General features: G+C 33.4%; 2 protein-coding genes across 17 annotated transcripts in view; one reads left to right on the top strand and one right to left on the bottom strand.

Moving 5' to 3' along the window:
- Positions 1–10,483, top strand: part of LOC128181137 (nuclear hormone receptor HR96-like) — a 106,690-nt gene extending 96,207 nt beyond the window's left edge. For 15 of the 16 annotated variants that reach the window (XM_052849415.1, XM_052849413.1, XM_052849411.1 and 12 more), the window contains 2 exons: positions 5,778–5,953; positions 6,630–10,483. In XM_052849415.1, the coding sequence (XP_052705375.1) occupies positions 5,778–5,953; positions 6,630–7,440 (987 nt within the window). In that variant the 3' untranslated portion in view covers positions 7,441–10,483. The remainder of the gene's footprint in view (positions 1–5,777; positions 5,954–6,629) is intronic. The other variant, XM_052849408.1, reaches the window with a different exon arrangement.
- A 1,566-nt stretch (positions 10,484–12,049) lies between these two features.
- On the bottom strand, positions 12,050–18,264 carry LOC128182031 (transcription initiation factor TFIID subunit 6-like). Its single transcript, XM_052850633.1, has 12 exons — positions 18,013–18,264; positions 17,570–17,656; positions 17,106–17,259; positions 16,797–17,023; positions 16,565–16,630; positions 16,089–16,166; positions 15,013–15,114; positions 14,346–14,470; positions 13,891–14,023; positions 13,512–13,637; positions 13,144–13,353; positions 12,050–12,828 (listed from the first exon to the last, which is right to left on the bottom strand). The coding sequence occupies exons 1-12, from the start codon at positions 18,169–18,171 to the stop codon at positions 12,382–12,384; spliced, it is 1,914 nt and encodes a 637-aa protein (XP_052706593.1). The 5' UTR covers positions 18,172–18,264; the 3' UTR covers positions 12,050–12,381.
- Between the last annotated feature and the right edge of the window lie 22 nt (positions 18,265–18,286).

Raw genomic sequence — 18,286 nt, 5'->3', positions numbered from 1 at the left:
TTGTGTGTGCATTAATTTAATACATGAGTACACAGGTCCACACCACTTTCAGTGCCCATGATATTGCATAGATTAAAAAATCAACCTTCAAAAATGGGTGTTAATTCACACTAAGACAGCTAGATACAGGGTTTAACTGCTTGAATGCTAGTATATGGTTTTTTCCTTGAGAGGGAGGTTCTGTAAATTTAAGTTCTTTAACAGTTAGTGAATTTTCAATACTTAAGTTCCCTCTCCCCTTCAATTGCCCAGGAAAATACTGTTAATTTGACTAAATGGACAAAGCTTGTATATTTTAACACCATCACTTTAACAATCAATACAGTATTTAAAATGATTTATTATGGTAATCAGAATTTTTTTTGTTGGACAGTGGAAAGCAATAAATAGATTTGTTTACAAAGCTCAAACAGATGGTAGCAGCATTGATGGAAACTAAACTATGTATGTTAAATTCCATGTCAGTATAAGGGAAATCAGTATAAGTTTCAGGCTAAGGGCATTAGTTGAAAATGTAAAAGCTTAGTTGTTATATAAAAGGAAAGCCTTTTCCAGGCTAATCCTAGCAGAGACAAAAATAAATTTTTATGAAAGTGCCAATAGAGGAGAGTAAGTAAAAGGGAGTTAATGATGTGGTAAATGTCTACAATTGGATGTTGTCATCCTCTGTTGCTTAAAGAATAACTTTCTCTTTGGGTTCGGGTTATTATATGATCTGGATGTCATTTTGGGTGTATAGCTACCTCTCAGTAAGGAACAAAAATTTTTTTGATCAGTATACATGTATATTAAGTCATGAGGTAAAGAATTTGCTCCATCAATCCATTCCAGACAGTAGAACATAATATTATTTTTATGAAAAAATGATATGACAAAATGATGCTATGATGAATGGTTTTGATTCTGTGTAACTGAATGTTTTATATCTGATAAGTTTATAGATACAAACTTGAAGATTATAGGGAAGTCAAACTGACTTCGTAATAAGCATGAATTTATCATAAGCATGTTCACGTTAACCTTGTTTTACTGTATTCCCCCTCTGCACCGATTTCTCTCAGAAATTAGTAGTAAATCAGCTTTGGCTGTTACGACCAGTTAGGACACTTACAGTATTACGCACAGAATTGGGATGGCTGTACGCTAGTCATATATTTGGTTTTCTTAGGTTCTTGGGTGCTCTTGGCCTTGACAGTGGTATAAATAGACTTTGACAGATAAATGTCTAGGACTTGTTAGAACAAAAGGATTAATTAGTGTCATTGCATGAATACTGCTGAGTTGGAGGGGTAACACCCCCAAAATGCTCCTCTAATGACAGGAAAAAGGAAACCCACTCTTAGTGCCCAAGTAGTGGAGAGAAAAATCGGCCTCTATGTTTATACGTAAAGCTTACACGTAAACAAAGATAGATATGTTTTAAGTTCGCAGTACATGAAGTACGCAAGCAGAATCTTGCCAATGGGATGGGAATGAGTTCACCAATAGTACTGATTCACTGACTGAATTATGCTCGTGTGATAAATGAGACACTCTTTTGAATAGAGCAGGGGAAGGGATGTTGGATAGGATACTTATAATTATTAGGTGGCAAATGAAGAAAATACCAACCAGTGAGACTTTAATGTCATGAAGAAAATCAAGAAGTTTTGATATTAGATATTACAGAAGATAAAAAGTTTTCGATGAGAAAGTATTGTTTGATTATTATATAGGCATGACATTTGCTAGAATTAATAGCCCCTTTTCAAAAGGGTATCATACTGTCATGCTCTATTATAAGAGTGCATTGATTCATAGCAGGAGAAAATGAACCCATTCTTCAGATTTCTAAATTATGTGCCCACTTTACAAAGAAATCATTCTGTCTGTCATTTTCTCAACTTCTTTGTCAACCCTGTCAAATTGTAGATTTGGATCACTATAATAATTAGCTGCAATGCAATTGCAAGCCATAATGTGCTGCAATGTGCTGATATTTCAATCAACCGAAAGCCACAATTCTGTCAAGATGTCAGTCAAAAAGTCTATTTAATATATCCTTATTTTGTTTAGTGGTTTTTAGCATAAATGAGTTTTGAATATTTATGACAATTAATTAAAGCGAAAAGATGATTTGGTGTTGGATTCTTGTGTCTTAATTTGTTCAGGTTGTCACTCTTATAGTCAGAAACAGTTTGCTCTCACAATAGTCAATAGTCATACAAAGTACAATTTATTTATATATAGATATCAAAATATGGAACACACATTAGTTTTGAAACGGTGCAGAGATGAAAATAGAATACTATGAAGTATTTCAATATCCTTAGGGCCCTCTTATCTTCAGAACAAAGATTGCACAATACATGTATTGGTAGGGGATTAGGGTAGGGCTGGGACAAAATATCGAAATATGGATAATATCGATTTAATATGCAGATGATACATGTATCGATATGTGTGTATAAATCTTTATGAAAATTCTAATCCTTCTTTTCTTGTTCTATAATGCTTTATCATTTAAAGATTTTATATTTATATGCAATTCATCCAAGGTTTTGTTATGGTGCAAAAGATTGATATGTATAAGTTGCACATTTATAATTGACCAATGTTTTTTGAATTATATTTCCATGTTCTGTGTTTAAATGAATGTTACGCATCATTTAGCTTTATCAAAATAAAAAATTTCATCGAGAATGTGATATGTATAGACATTCGTGTTCATATAATCCTACTTCTGGGTCATTATCAAAATATGCAGACTTTTGAAAAATGAAAAACATGAGAAAATTATTGCTGAAAAAATTACTTTGATTGCAAAAAACACATTTAACAAACAATGAAGTTTAACATCTAAAAATTTGCAAACATTGGAATCTACCATTTGGTTGATAATTAGACTGAAATTTAATTAACTGTGAACATTTTGTCAGTGGTGTAACAGGTATATAGTATAGGAAAAAATTCTTAAATAAAATAAAATAATTCTTTTAAAATGATGGACATAAAGTTTATATCAACAAAATTCATTTAAAGTTATTAGAATTAGATAACAGAAAATATTTGACACATTTACATAGTGACCAACATAACATTTGAGACAAAGTCTTGCTGTTACCCAACAAATTTTTAATTTGAGCATTAAAAAGAACACAACTGGATTTTTCTTTCAATGGAGCATAAAAAAGACATTACTAAAAATGCACTGGTGTTTTCAAATATACATGTATTATTGTCAGTTAATTTTATTTGGAGAAAAATGTTCATGTTACACCACTGATTATTATGTTTTACCACTGACATAAAGTTACACCACTGAGCTAGCGATAATAAATAAGAGATAAGAATGTTAAATTTTGTAAAATAAACTAATTTCTATTTTTGATTGCATTTAAAACGTGATAAATTTGATCTTAAATAAAAGTTTTCGTGCCTCATTCTTTCATAATCTGAAGATAGACACACTGTTACACCACTTATAATCAGTGTTACACCACTGACAGAAAAATTGCATGTAGATGTTTTTTTTACAGTAATTCACTCATTCTTTGATGTTATATTTTTTACTATTGGCTTCCACACACTTTTATCCACCTTGTACCGAGTTCGAACTTTCTTTGCCTCATCAATCTCACAAACAACATCGTCAATACTATACCAGCTCATATCAATCATAGATTTTGGACAATTAAATTGAATTTTCTCCAATTTTCTCCAAAATCAATGCATACAACGCATATACACTTCCTCTTTGTCTATATATGTTTGTTGAAGCTCAGCTAGCATTTGTTACCTTTAAGCATTTGAAAGATTTTAGTATAACATAATAGGGAATGTGAAATGTCAGTGGAATAACATATCTTATAATACACTATAAGTCATTAAAAAGTTTGATTTTTTAATAAAAATAAAATGTGGATAATTTCATTTCTTTATTAGATTAAATTTGTTTTTACTTTTATCTTTTAATCATGTATTTAAATGAGTAAAACATAATTAGAGCATACAAAATGTCAATGGTGTTTCAAATAATGTCAATGGTGTAACAGGTCTCATTTTCCAGATTAAGAAAACACAATTGCAATTAAATAGTCAAGCTCTCTTTATTGTGACAGTGTCTAACTTGTAAAATTGATAAATAACAATTGTTCAAAATGCTCAAAATATATATGAAATGGAAGAAAAAGTAAAATAATTAAATAATGTCATGTGGTGTAACAGTTTTTTCAGTGGTGTAACAACAATTTTTGGTTACACCACTGACCGTTATACCACTGATGTATCCATAGTAAATGTAGCAGTATGACCAAAGAGAACAGATACTACACAAAGCTACATAGCCTATGTTATAATGTGATAAACATTCATCATTTATGTGAAAAACTTTTTTGTTCTTTCATAATAGAAAACCTTAAATAGCACGTTATCCCACTGACACAGTTTACATTGTATTTTTCGGAGCAAACAAATATTTTCTGCCATATTTTCTATCACAATGAAGTCATCACTGATACATTTATCTTTTTAGTTGCAGGGAATGATGTCACTATGATCTGGGGGATTCCAACTGTAGTACAATATTATTTACTTGATGTATTTTAAGATATTTTTATATAATTTGCCTTGTAACACCAATGACAAAAATTTTTTGTACAAGCATATATTTCATCAAATTCATTGTTTTTAAAAGAGAACTTGTTAAGGAGCATAGCAGAAATTAAAATATGAATGTTGTTTTAAAAATTAATGGTGAATTTTGGAATAAAACTTCAATATTATTGAAGATATTGTAGGTTAAAGACGTTGGAAAAATTTAATGACAACATAAATTCACTGAAATCTCATAGAAAATAATATTTTTTTTATACTTTAAGCAGTAAAATTGTCGATTTATTTGTTCAACAATATAGGTTTAAGTTTCTAAAATCCAATGGTACTGTATATATTCCCCAGAACATTATTTTTCCCCCTTTAAATTGACACTGACACAAAAGGCTGCATATTTTGATAATGACCCTTCTGCATTTAATGAACTAACATTTACTTGATGATAATCAGAATCAACTTCAATTATGCAGGAGATGGCTATGAAATTATTTCTTCTCCCAATTATTGCCAATCATGTATGCCTTTTTCTGACATCCATTTTCGGTAGGAATGGACTGAATTAAACAGGTGTCAAAATTTAGTCACACAAGAATTTCGACAGCTGAATGACTGTGATGTCTATCTGACAAAGACAAGCAAGGAGTGGTATTATCTGAGCCCAATGGAAACTGACAAAGCATTATATCGCTGTATAAATCTCTGTATAAATCTCCATGATTGTTTGTCACTGCAAGGCTGGTGTACACACAATGCCGTTGAAGGCTTTGTGTGTGAAATAAGCCCCACATTTAGCACTCTGGGTAGAATTTGCTACCCTAGGTGCACTGAGGGAGAGAGAGAGAATATGATGTGTGAACTTGGGGAAGATAAATGCTAGGTTAAGAAAGATTTAGCAGTGCATAAGCTGTTTTATGCATTTTTTACACAGCTGGAGGCACTGACTTGTCTAGATCTGTTTATCTCTTGTTATTGCATATCTATTAATGCTACAGACATGTTTTAGGCATTAGATAAATGATTACGTCTGTAGAAAATATTTAAGATTTAATGAAATTCTATACACTGTCATCAATCCATCTTGCTCTGACACTTTGCGTTTAATGATTATCAATTATTACGTCTCAAATGCTTATTGGGTACAAATCATTCAATAAAATTCAATGAAGTTGAATTTTTTTTTTCAGGAATATTTCAAGTGTCCATATGAGGAAAAATGCAAGATGGACGTCTCAAACCGGCGATTCTGCAAGCGCTGTCGTCTTAGGAAATGCTTCGAGATTGGCATGCGTAAGGAATACATCCTGACTGAAGAAGAGAAACTTCGAAAAAGGCAGCGAATAGAAGAGAACAGGTTGATTCAGTGTGTCATTGTTCTGATTCCAAGGCTCGGTCTGGCAAACTTTGGTTGCTCTGGTTTGACAAGCTTCTACAAATTGTAGCCATTGAAGGAATAAATCTATATCCCACTTGTAGGCAGCCCACACTCTTTAAAAAGAAAAATAAGAGAGAGAAAAATGTGCTGCACAACTCCCCTTTGGTTGTGAAAAAATTACCGGTATTGACAATTGTAATGAAGCATCGATCCCCATACCACATTAAAAGAACAACAAAAATATGTATCATAAGATTCCACTCCTTTGGCTGAAAAAAAAAAAAACACTTTGTTTTTCGCAAGTTAATTTTGAGTTCCTCCAATGAGCTGATAGTGAAAATATTTTTGGAAAAAAAACATTTCTTTCATAACTGAATCTTACAACAGATGTTTTAATCAAAAGTTTTAAAGATGCAGTGAGTCAGGAGAAAAAAATTTGATGAAGATTGTCCATCTGAGTATATTATGTGTTGGCAGACCAAGTTACTAGTAGCTTAAGAGCAAGAGAGATAACTCTGTTTTTGAAAAAAATTTCAAGCTGAATTGAATTTTAAAGTAAATTATGAATTTGAATTTTAATCTCTACCAAAAAAAATTAAAAAAAAGAAGAAATTCCATTGCTGTTTTATTTCTTTGTCTAACTTTTGTGTTTTTAATTTTTCAGGAAAGTACGAGATGTAGATAAGACAAAGACACAGTCTGGGATTGTGAGTACGACGGAAAACAGACTACGCGCACTGGAGCCTGATGAGGAGTATATGATAAACGAAGTGGTGGGAGCTTATAGACAATCTTTGGAGGTGTCCATCGCTTCCGAATTGCCAAAAGACAAACCGCAAATGCACATGAAAGACTTGGTAAACATTGCAGAGCTGAGTGTACGTCGAGTAATAGACATGGCAAAGAAAATCAAATCATTTAAGGCATTGTCGCAAACAGATCAGATCAGCCTGCTCAAAGGAGGCTCGATCGAGCTGCTTATTCTGAGGTCAGTGATCTCATTCGACAAGGAGAAGAACCAATGGCTGGACCCCTTAGACAGCGAGGACCACTCCATGAACATGAAGAACCTCCAGGAAGGAGAGGGCGCCACTTTGTTTGCGGAACACATGAAGTTCACAAAGTCCCTGGCTGTTGACCTGAAGGCGGATGAAACCATGTTGATTCTCTTGCTGGTCATCTCCCTGTTCTCGCCGGACAGGCCCAATATCAGTGACAAATCGTACGTTTGCCAGGAGCAGGAGAAGTATGCTTTGTTACTTTTACGTTACCTAGAATCTAGGTACTCTCCATACACAGTGCGTGCCATTTACCCGAAATTGTTGATGAAGCTGACAGACATTCGTGATCTGAACGAGGAGCATTCTCACGTCCTGCTGAAGGTCAACCCCGAGGGCATACAGCCCCTCATGAAGGAGGTCCTGGATATGAATCTAAAGGACACCATCACTGGAAACTGTGAAAGCCCAATGTGATTGGGGAGGTAGCTAGCTAGAGATGATTAAAAAAAAGGTTTATATATAAATATATGAATATATCTGTCCCAGTGGGCACTTGTTGTGCAAGTATGAATGGATGAAAATCTAATTTTCTGCTTGTGAAAATATTTTGACAGTGAATGTATGTAACTTGTCGTACAAGAACATAGATTTTAAGAGCAGTAGAATTCTAATTCAACAAACCCCTCCTCGGTTTTTTTGTACAGGACAAGAAAGACATGAATTAGGGCAGTTCTCAAAAGAGAGAAGTCTTTCTCATGTACATGTATATTTTGTTAATTCAGATATAGTACATGTAGCACTTTATTTGAAAGAGAAAAAAAACACAAACTGAAGAAAATATTTTGAATAGTTGTGCATATGTACTTGGATAACTGCACACTCAATTTGTATGTCTGTGTGTGTGTGTAAGTGCTAGGTGGAACTCAGACTGTATAAGTCGATGTGTTTTGGTCTTGCCAGATCGCGAGGGAATTCCACAAGTATTGCATTCAGTGGAAAAATGTATACATATACTGATTTAATTAATATCCTGTATTCATTCATATCCAACATTTTTTTTCTCTGTTTAACATGGATGTTAAATCATTATTTGCTGTGAAATTTTAATTTTGTCCTTACGAAATAGCTACAATGTGAATCGGGCTCCATAATATAATCGTCAAGATTCTGAAAGGGAAAAAAAATGTGCTGTACTTGTTGTCTTGTTGTACTCTTTAATTAATCATTGTGTATGATGAGAAAAAAAAATGTAACATTTTTTAAAAATTTCCCTTTTGTCACCAAGTGCCTGTGTGAAATGATAACAGAATATTGTGATATTATTTTCTTCTTAGATAGGGAAGGTGATGGATAAACATAACTATATAGCTATTAGGACTCTCATTCTTTCTTGCTCGTTCTCTCTCTCTCTCTCTCTCTCTCTGTCTCTCTTAAACTGCGATCTCTTGGTAGGTGAAACGGCTAAAATAATAATGATTAGAAGAAAATTTAATCAACTGTAGATTTAGCACTAATTATCTACAATATTTCTGTACACTTGATCAAGAATTGTTCTGGTTGAGATGAGCTCATTAACAAGCTTATAAGCTTACCCGATTGAAAACCCCATCTTTATTCTTACAGAACCAGCGAATGTAATTCTATAAAATAATGTGGACACCCAAGAATCGAAGCTAATTCAGAAATAACAGCTATTTTCTCTTAACTACCATTAGTACTAGGTATTAGGCTAAAAAATTGTCAATTATTTCATGGTGTTAATAAGCACATTACTGACAAATGAAGAATTCCAACAACTGTCTAAGTGTTTAATTCATTAAATTAACATCAGATCTGTATCATTTTACAGAGGTTTATTTTAAAATGTAAATTATGGGAGTTGCAGACAAAATTCAGTGAGCCCTGATTGACGTAGAGGACATTTTGTGAATTACAAATATATATCTGGCACGTGTTGTATCTACTGCAATACCGGTGAGCATAAAGACTATTAATTACGTATTTTTCAAACACAAAATGTGTGATAGTAATTAATCAGCAAAGGTTTTTTTCATTGTATTTTTAACTTGTTGCCATGCAAATATCTGTCTTTTTAGGCACATTATACAGATTTTATATTTTTATTTTTTCATACAAATTTCTGAGAAGTATTACAATATCCTCAGATGTAAGACTTTTTTCTATGCTCAGATATCATCAATGAGGGAATCTTGGTCAATTTTTAAATAAATCGTATGTCAATAATCGAAATGAGCCAAAATTGATTTTCATTGGAAAAATTTACGGAAAAAAATTCACTCTGTTGCTTTGTATGTAAAATCCGGGCCAAATAAAATAAAAAACATCAGAACAGTTTCTATCATCTGTATGTTTTATGCTTTTCTCATAAATGCCTACACTTGGATTAATTTTCTAAATATCAAGATAATCGAAATCTTTTTTGAAGAAAAAAAATTCAAGCCTGGTTAGTTGATAGCAGTTATTTTATGTTCTGAGTATTGTTATTTGAGGGGAAAAAATCTGCTCATTCTGGTAAAACAGAAGATGGTTGTTTCATATATTATTAATTAACAAAAAAAAAAATCGATGTTTTGTATATATAATTGTTTCAACTTCACTTGTCTATTATTAATTATACTTGGATTTCAAGCTAACTTGTGAATTTTCTTCAAGTGAAGACATGTACAATGTACATTGTAAATGTTCCTACAGCAAGACTGATTTTAAAAACTCTGCTTGAAAACCAACACAATTATACCTGTATGAGTATATACCTCGATTTCCTTGTGTTGCAATGAGCGTAGGGGTGTGGTGATTTCTCTGTGTATTTTATTTTGATCCTTGTTTTATTACCCTGAAGTGATTGGATTTAACCATGTTTTGTTTTGGTTATAATTTTAGACTTAATTTTTAACATTTATTTTCTCAGCTTCCAAAAATTTTAGATACTTACTTTCAAGTCTGACAGTAAAGTTATTATTTTTCTGTTTTAGCAAATCAAAGATAATTTCTTTTGTCAGCTCACTGTACAAGTTTTAAGAAGTGCAGTTTGTTGTTGGTTTCAATATTTCATATACCCCATTCAACTTCCTGTAGATATTGAATTGCAGCAGACATTGTAATATAATATTACATGAACTCAGATCATATTTGTTGGTACATGTTTATATGTACATGTACTTTGCTTGCCTGTGACTAAAACTGTTTTACAAGTTGATCTTTTAAATTTGAAAGTTAATGAAGACATTCATAGCTAGATGTTCCTGTGTTACTGAATCTGTGCAAATGGATAATTTGCATGATTTTTGTATATTATAGTGCTAAATTAGACAATTTACAGAAGGCAGATAGATGATTATGTCTGTTACTTGGTTTTAGATAAAGGGATGCGACCCTGCAGCAATATTTCCCCGCTGACAGACTTGTACTATTTTTGCTATATCTCTATGTTACCATCATCCTGTGTATTAATTGGTTATGTACATTACGATAAATAAATCATGTATTGTACTGTTAACAGGCTTTGTCTTTACTACCACACATAAAAGAAAGCATGTGCCCTTGACTAGGCCCATGTACCTATTTTTTACAAGAGAGTGGATTTATTCAGTTTCCTTGTTTTTGAGAAGAGGCATCAGGGGTGTATTCAAGATCTTAGCTGCTACGTACAGCTAAGTAGATATTCATAGCCTAAATTTTTGATGCTGAGAATTAATTATAAAAATTCAATATGACTATCTAAATTACCATCATGTAACAAACATGAAATTTATCTTATTTAGGAACATTTTGTTCATCCTTTAAGTTATAATGAATTTTAAACTGTGTTACAAATTCTATATACTCATAGAATACGGTTTATTTTTTCACTGTTTTGCCTTTGGTATGCAAAACTGAATGGAAAAAAGAAAGTGTCTAGTTACAGGTTAAAAGCCGAGAAAGTCATCATAATTTTATCACATTAGATCATTCCCCCATCGCGGAAAGTGAAAGTAAACTGCAAGAAAAGTGATCGTTGCTACTTACCACATATCATTATATGTTATGCAGTGATTAAACTTTTTTTCTGGTAGTAGACGACTGAGATACTTTATCTTGGATAAACATGCTCTAAATACCCGATATCGTGATTTTGCAGACAACTGATCCTATAGCCGATAGCTATTACAGTACCAGTACACATGTATTTCCACTTGAAATTAACAAATTATGAATTTGACCAACTTCAAATCAGAGACTTAGCGGATAAACTAGCAGTCCGTTCATTAGATCTAGATATCTACGACCTAGCGGCTAGGCTAGCTGCTACGATCTTGAACGCAGCCCAGGTGTTCACACATATTTGTTTAAAGAAGTTATGTAATTGTTAGCAAGGTAAAGGTGAAACCCATTGTCTGCCTCGCTTCTCAAACCAGATCAGAATAGCAGGACAATGTCTGGGAGATGACCGTCTTTGCATTTAAAAGTAATTTCATGCCCCTATCTACCCATTTTAACCATGACTATATAGTATATTATTATAGCCCTGCTTAGCAGGCACCATGTGGTGATCAGTCTGTCTGTCTGAGATCACTTGTCTGGAGCATACTTCCTTTCCCCTTGGCATAATCTGGCTCATACTTCACCCACAGAGTGCATTTGGGTAAATTTTCTAAGTCCTAATTTAAGGTTGTAGCAGAATTATATTAAAAATACTTTTCCAGTTTTTACCATGATCCACACAATATCACAGGTCAGTCACAGCAGAGTAACAGTTTACTTGTCTGTATCACAAGATTCTTACTATGGCTTCTGAACACTTGACACTTTGAGGATGTGATGTGAAAGTCACCAAGCAGGAAGACACTGTCTTAATGTCTCGAAAGTTAAAAGAGGAAAGTGACAGTCAAGGGGCATAAAAAAGACTGCAGGTGTGTAGGATACAAAATAAATCACATCTGACATCAATATAAAATTAGGTTTATAGTGTATGACTTTTAATCTAACCTAACACAAAAAAAATCAGTAAAAAGTTGTACATTTACATATACTTTGTTTGATGTCTCATCCAACATCTCCTAAGAGATCAATCACAAGGAAGGGCTCTTGTTTTACCTTTTATTATCAAGCAACTGTTCATTGAACATAGTTTCAACCACTAGTTGCTTTCAATTTCTTAAAAAAAAAAACAGCATTCATTTAACTTTAATGCTGCCTTCAGTCTAGTTTCACGTTATTTTTGTCACAGAACGCCTGGCAGATTTCATTTTCATTCATGTCATTATAATCCTGGCTAATTTGACTTTATGTCCCTTAGCATCCACAAATGAAGTGCTCTACATTCCCACATAGTTCATCCTCCTCTGTCAGATCATTCATATGATACATTTATTTCATTTTAATAAAAATATCTTGCTATTTTTGTTATGTTTACTCTTAGCTATTTTCATTTTCTTTTTTAATGTTATTTATCTGTTCACTGAACACACTCCTCATGCCCAGGTCCTGACTGTTACCCCCAGCCTGTCCGGGGAGGGAGGAATTCCCCTGGGTCATCGACATCACCACAATTTTAGGTGTAGTGGGTGTCCGCGGCACTGCTGTTGGTATTTGACCTTGAGGGTTGCCCGACATGACCTTGACCACAGTGGGTGTCCCTGAACTCATGGAGAGAGGTTTGTCTGATTGTCCATTGTTACTGGGTCTGGCTTGTGAGGTCATGACGATGAACTTCTGCTGCCCCGGAGTGCTGGGAGTTTTGGGTTGACCACCTTGGATGATGGAGGGAGTGCCTGGGGTACGTATGCCACCTTGGGCCTGTTTTGGTGTCCCTGGCATATTTCCAATGGATGAAGATTGTTGAATGACAAACTGGGACCGAGGCTAAAAATAATTAATATTATTTAAAATTTATTTTGAAGCAATCTAATACACAAGTACATGTACACGTACCAGTACATTTTCACTACTTGTATCAACCTTAACGCATGTGCACTTGCAACAGAAATCCATTTTTCATTAATAAAAATTTTCTCTGTGCCATTCCCTTAAAATGCATTTGGTTTTTATGTATCATGATAAAAAGGCCATAACAGAAACACTATTTTATGAAAAGACTGTAATTGAACATACAGATAGCAGTTAAATGATAAAGCTATGACCTTTCAAAGATTTTATTTCTTTGAATTGTTTATTTACCGTTGGGATGGTAACTGTTGGCCTTGACCTCTCCTGGGTGGGTGTGCCTGCCGCAATCTTGGCCAACTGATTGCCCTGGTTGCCGGATGACTTTCTCTCTCTTCCCACCGCGGTGTGAAGCATGCTTCCCAGGGAGCCAAATTCTGCTGTGTAGTCCTCAATGGAGGCAGAAGGACCCTTCAGAGCCTTGAGCACCGGGGAAAGATATTTCTTTAAGGAAAAAAATAGATTAACCATCCATCTCTTGATGGAAGCCTGCCCTCTTAGACCTATTCCAGTTACTGTGCTTTATAAGGAAATTAATGTTTACAGAGTTGGTTAAAACTACAACCATGAAGTCAGAATGAAGATACAACTATGGCACTTACCGCCAATGATTTTTTAATATTTTCTGCTGCTATTTTGTCTGCTGAGTTTAAGATAGGACCCTCCAAAACAATTTTAACCTTTTCACCAATATCTTTAACATGTGGCAGAAGAAATGATTTGATGACCTGCAAATTTGTTTTAAATAATAAATACAGGAAAATCATGAATGTAGACAGATATAATTCACATTTAGTGACAAAATTTTACTTCAAGCTCAAAAACTCAATAAACTCATCACATTCTCCTAATAATATCTTCTGCTTTTGATTTTATTAAATGAAATAAGCATAACATTAGGATAAAGAAAAATTAGAACATATAAGTAAATAAGTATTAGTGGTTAGCAAACACTCTTTGGTGAATCAATGCATTACTTACCTCTGACCCCATTTCTCCGAGCCCAGCAATGGCCCCGTATTGTGTGGCTAGTGCTGCTTTTTCACTCTGTATGGCCTGGGTGAAGGTCTTAGTGATCCTAGCCTGAATGTTATTAGTGCTGGTACTGAAATTCCTGAAGAAATCACAAAAGAAGGTTCTTTACTTTACCTTTTCTTCACAAAATAAAATTGCCTTATTGGTTCAGTTGTTCAGAGTTTGTTCATAAAAATCCAAGAATACTTCATATATTTAGCTTACAGTGTTGTGTTTTAATAAAACAAATGTAGCAATTAATGCACAAACAAATCATGTGCATGGCTCCATCGCTTAAAATAAATGTGGCAAATGAGATGTGTTATTTGTTTTCTGCTTGTTCTGATTAAAACTGGTATTGTTCACAAGTTTGGAACAAAATTGATTGCTTTGTGTAGTGAAGACTAAACATCACCACCTACTTGCACATTTGTCCCATGAGTCGAGCAGCAAAGTCTCTGAGAGCCCAGTGGTTGTCCACTTCAGGCCTCATACACAGCTGTTTACTGACAATACACGTACACACAGCCGGGATGAACTCATGTAGCTAGTGTCAAACAAAATATGATTAAAATAAGTAGAAAAACCTGTGTAACTACTGGTACATGTACAAAATAAAATCATAAAATTCAATTATGATGTGTAAATAGTGTATGTTATTAATGGTCCTCCACACATTCTTACTGATTCTTTTTCAAGACAGCACACTTCCTGACAGAGATTTAAATGTTCTGTGAAATTATTTATACACAAGTAAATCAATGTCATCCTCTAACTCTGTAGCTCGAATAAAGCACCTGATTACCGACTTGCAGATCTAAGCTTGGATACAGAGCTCTAGGAATTTTGTTAAATTTGAATTGCTAATAATTTCTGAAAATCATGTTTTTATCCAAAAAATATTTTGTTGTTGTCTTTTTCAAATCCTACACATGCAATATTTTAATATCATTTCTTCAAAGAATATGGCAATTTGAGCTGATTTCAGAAACTTCTCCCAAAGTAATGGAGGACCCTATGGTAAATTATTTTCTCCTATATCACCTACAGAACAAATTTCTCAATTGTACAGGCACATTTCATACTTACATATTTCTCCAGGTAAAGTGTCTGATTATCCATGATGGATTTGACCATTCTCATCAGGTAAATCAGTAGGGCTAAGTTATTCTGCACGACATTGATCTTCACCTGTAAATTAAGGGAAACAACTTGATACAATATGTCTAGCACCCAAATTCTCTTAAATACATGTATTTAACAAGATCTGAGTCAGTATTGCTTTATAAACCTGAAAATCATTTTAAGAGGGGTCAATGGTTAAGCTAGGCCATTTTTAGATTATATTGATCTCCTTTAGCAGACGAGCTCTATATAAAAATATACGGTAGGAAAATACCAAAATTTAAAAAGTTACAATATTTGGATTTTACCAAATAATACTTTATAGCTAAACAAATCATATCTTATAATTCTAGGTAGATCTGACTGTTAATCTAGCCTCCTTAAAGGTACAAGGTAGCAATGGTTATTTTTGTGTTGCAAGTTTTGAAAAAAATGAAGTATGTAAAAATCTTAATTCTTTGAGGATTTTAAAAGTTTTTAAGCTGGCATAATTTCCAGATGTTTTTCTGTGATATAAAATATTGAATATAGATCATTGCGAAAAAATCCCCCACAATATATTGTTTATTACAGGTACCTATATAATCTAAATCTAATGAACAATGCAATAATTCAATCTTTCTTATAAAAAGCAATGTGATTGGCTGGTGGCTACATATGTATTGATAGATCAAATATGCACCATCCTCTACTCAATGTGTCTTTTAACAGTGCTAGATAAATGTAAAATATTAATCGCAAATAAAACTTTGGTAAAATTAAGTCAGGCAGAAGACTTCTCCACCAATACCACATCATGATATGATAATCATAGCTCAATTTTTGGTTTACTGATACAATGTTCAGTACATGTAATTCATGCCAATCAAACTTTATGTTTATAAATATACATGTAAGTAAATTACAGTCAGACATCAAACGCATTATTTATTGGGGGATTTTTAATCTCTTGCTAAAAAAAATATGATTGTCAAGGAAAGAATGAAAACAAAAAAAAAATAAGGGAATTAATATCCCTTAAAAAATTAATCTGTACATACCCCCTCAGAAATAAAAGTACTGAATCTGGGCAACATCTGATGGAGACCAGGATCACTGGCCAAACTCTGTAAGGCTTCCTGTCAAAGTGAAAGTACAGCTATATTATATATCACACATACATGGTATATTTAAACTGCATCCAAGAATGGTACACATGTTTAACACCTACCTACAATTTAAACTAAAATAAATCATATATACATGTAATAGAGTTTTCAAATGAAACAATGACCTATAGGCATTCACTACTGAGTAAAATGAAAAAAAATAAGACATAAATCATTAAAATTTTACAATTTTCATTAATAGAAATTCACAACCACTGCATATGGCATTTTGTTTGCTGTGAAACTGTATTGAATTTTCTGGAACTTGAATATTTAAAAGTGTAGCCTAATGGCTATATACCAATCGGAATGCATGTGTGAAAACATGCAAATGAGACTTGAACACTACACAGTATACAATGACTCACAGATCTGCGGGCCTCATCTGGTCCCACACAGGCCTCGGTGATCTCCTTGTAGTACAGCTGCTGCTCCTATTAAAGTCAATAAAACAATCACAAAACACTCAACTCTCATAAAATCTTTACTGCTGTGACTTTATAGATATCCATTAGTATTAAACTTAAATTTGTTTATAACACATAAAGAAATATTTAAAAGAACTGGGTTTTTTCTTTCAAATTTTTAATGTGACCTTACCACAGAGAGTTCATGATTGGACAGATCCTTGACCTTTGCAAGGTCAGTGATTCCTTTGTGTTTGTGTTTGATTTTGTGTGGTTCTGGGATGGGAGCAACCTTGGGTTGTTTTTCAATCACTGTCTTTACGGTGGTGTCCAATATCTCTTTCTGTTGTTGGTCCTTGGAAGCCGGGGGTGGGTTCTCAGGGATTGAGGGCTGAACTCCTTCTATACACAGCCAGTGAGCTGGAGAGGGAAGCAAAAATTAAAGTTCTGAGATGTATTAAGTCTGTAAGAATGTTGAGGTGAAAATGAATGAAATGCAAACCTTTTAATGCAATGTCAATGGGTATTTTTGGTAATGTGGAGTTAACAATTTCTTGGAGATCAAACTCCTTTTCTTCTACAAAATGCAGCTCCCTCCCTCCACCACTAGCAAATCTGAAGGGAATGCTATCTCCAGTTTGGAAACCATATAGAGGCTACAAAGGCAATCAAGAGATCAATAAACATTAGGCAGAGATCCATTTATTTTTGTGTGTGTACATCTATCTCTTTACAACAAAATTAAAAACTTGACCTGTACCAGAAAGCCTGAATTAAATATCTTTTTTTTTTTTTAAAGTTCATATTTGATTTCACCTTATAGAAAATCAGACAATCAAAATTAATAAAATTCTCATATATCAAGAAATTTTTGCTTTGAAAAAAATTACAACATGTGAGATAACCTGATAGACGGAAAGGGATAATTCTGAAAGGAATAGTGGTATATGAGCAAACACAAAATACCTCAATGTTCTGGGCCCTCAGGGCATGATCTATGTCAGCTGTTGATAATCTGTGTCGCTTCCCATGATGCATAAATTTTACAGCTTCCTGTGGTTCACAAAAATATAATATAGTGTTTTATAACTTTGACCAAACAGATTATGACTAGTACTTTTTAATATACAGAAAATGTTGCACCTTAACTTGTCTACTACTAATAAATTTGTATGCATGTTATGATTTTCTACAGCTAATATATGTTAAAGAAATAAAAAATAAAAATAAAGTAGAAAATATACAATTCCTAAAATAAAAATATGGAACCGTTTTTACTTCTGATCATGGTCTATTCTTGATGACATACAATATGGACAGCTATTGTTGATTTGGATTGCATTCACTCATACATTAAATCAAAAGTCAATAATTGTATACTTGTAATACATATTGAGTAGTGAACTGACCTGTACTATCTGCTTTAGTCTGTAACTACTGTCCTCAGCTAAAACACTGGCAGCATCATCAGGGATACCACTAATGCCCACAGACTCAGCAATGACCTTAATAGACTCCCCTGGCAACTGGCTGCCTATCTTTTGTTCTTTATGTTCTTTTTCAGCCATTTTTGTATGATATTTCTCTAGGTGTTTTGCCTAAGGCATATTGTATCTTGCAGACTTTAATGACAGTACAGTCTGTACAGAATGATTGAAAGTTTCTGGAAAAACAAAAACAAAA

This window comes from Crassostrea angulata, chromosome 4 (assembly GCF_025612915.1).
Source record: "Crassostrea angulata isolate pt1a10 chromosome 4, ASM2561291v2, whole genome shotgun sequence".
NCBI lineage: Eukaryota > Metazoa > Mollusca > Bivalvia > Ostreida > Ostreidae > Magallana > Magallana angulata.
The sequence above is the reverse complement of the archived record's forward strand: the minus strand, read 5'-3'. Positions and strand labels throughout refer to the sequence as shown.

Coding starts and splice junctions, on each gene's coding strand:
- LOC128182031 (XM_052850633.1), bottom strand. CDS start 18,171: ATGGCTGAAAAAGAACATAAAGAACAAAAGATAGGCAGCCAGTTGCCA. Junction 16,167..16,564: donor CAGATGAGGCCCGCAGATCT/GTGAGTCATTGT, acceptor TCACTTTGACAG/GAAGCCTTACAGAGTTTGGC. Junction 15,115..16,088: donor GTACTTTTATTTCTGAGGGG/GTATGTACAGAT, acceptor CTTAATTTACAG/GTGAAGATCAATGTCGTGCA.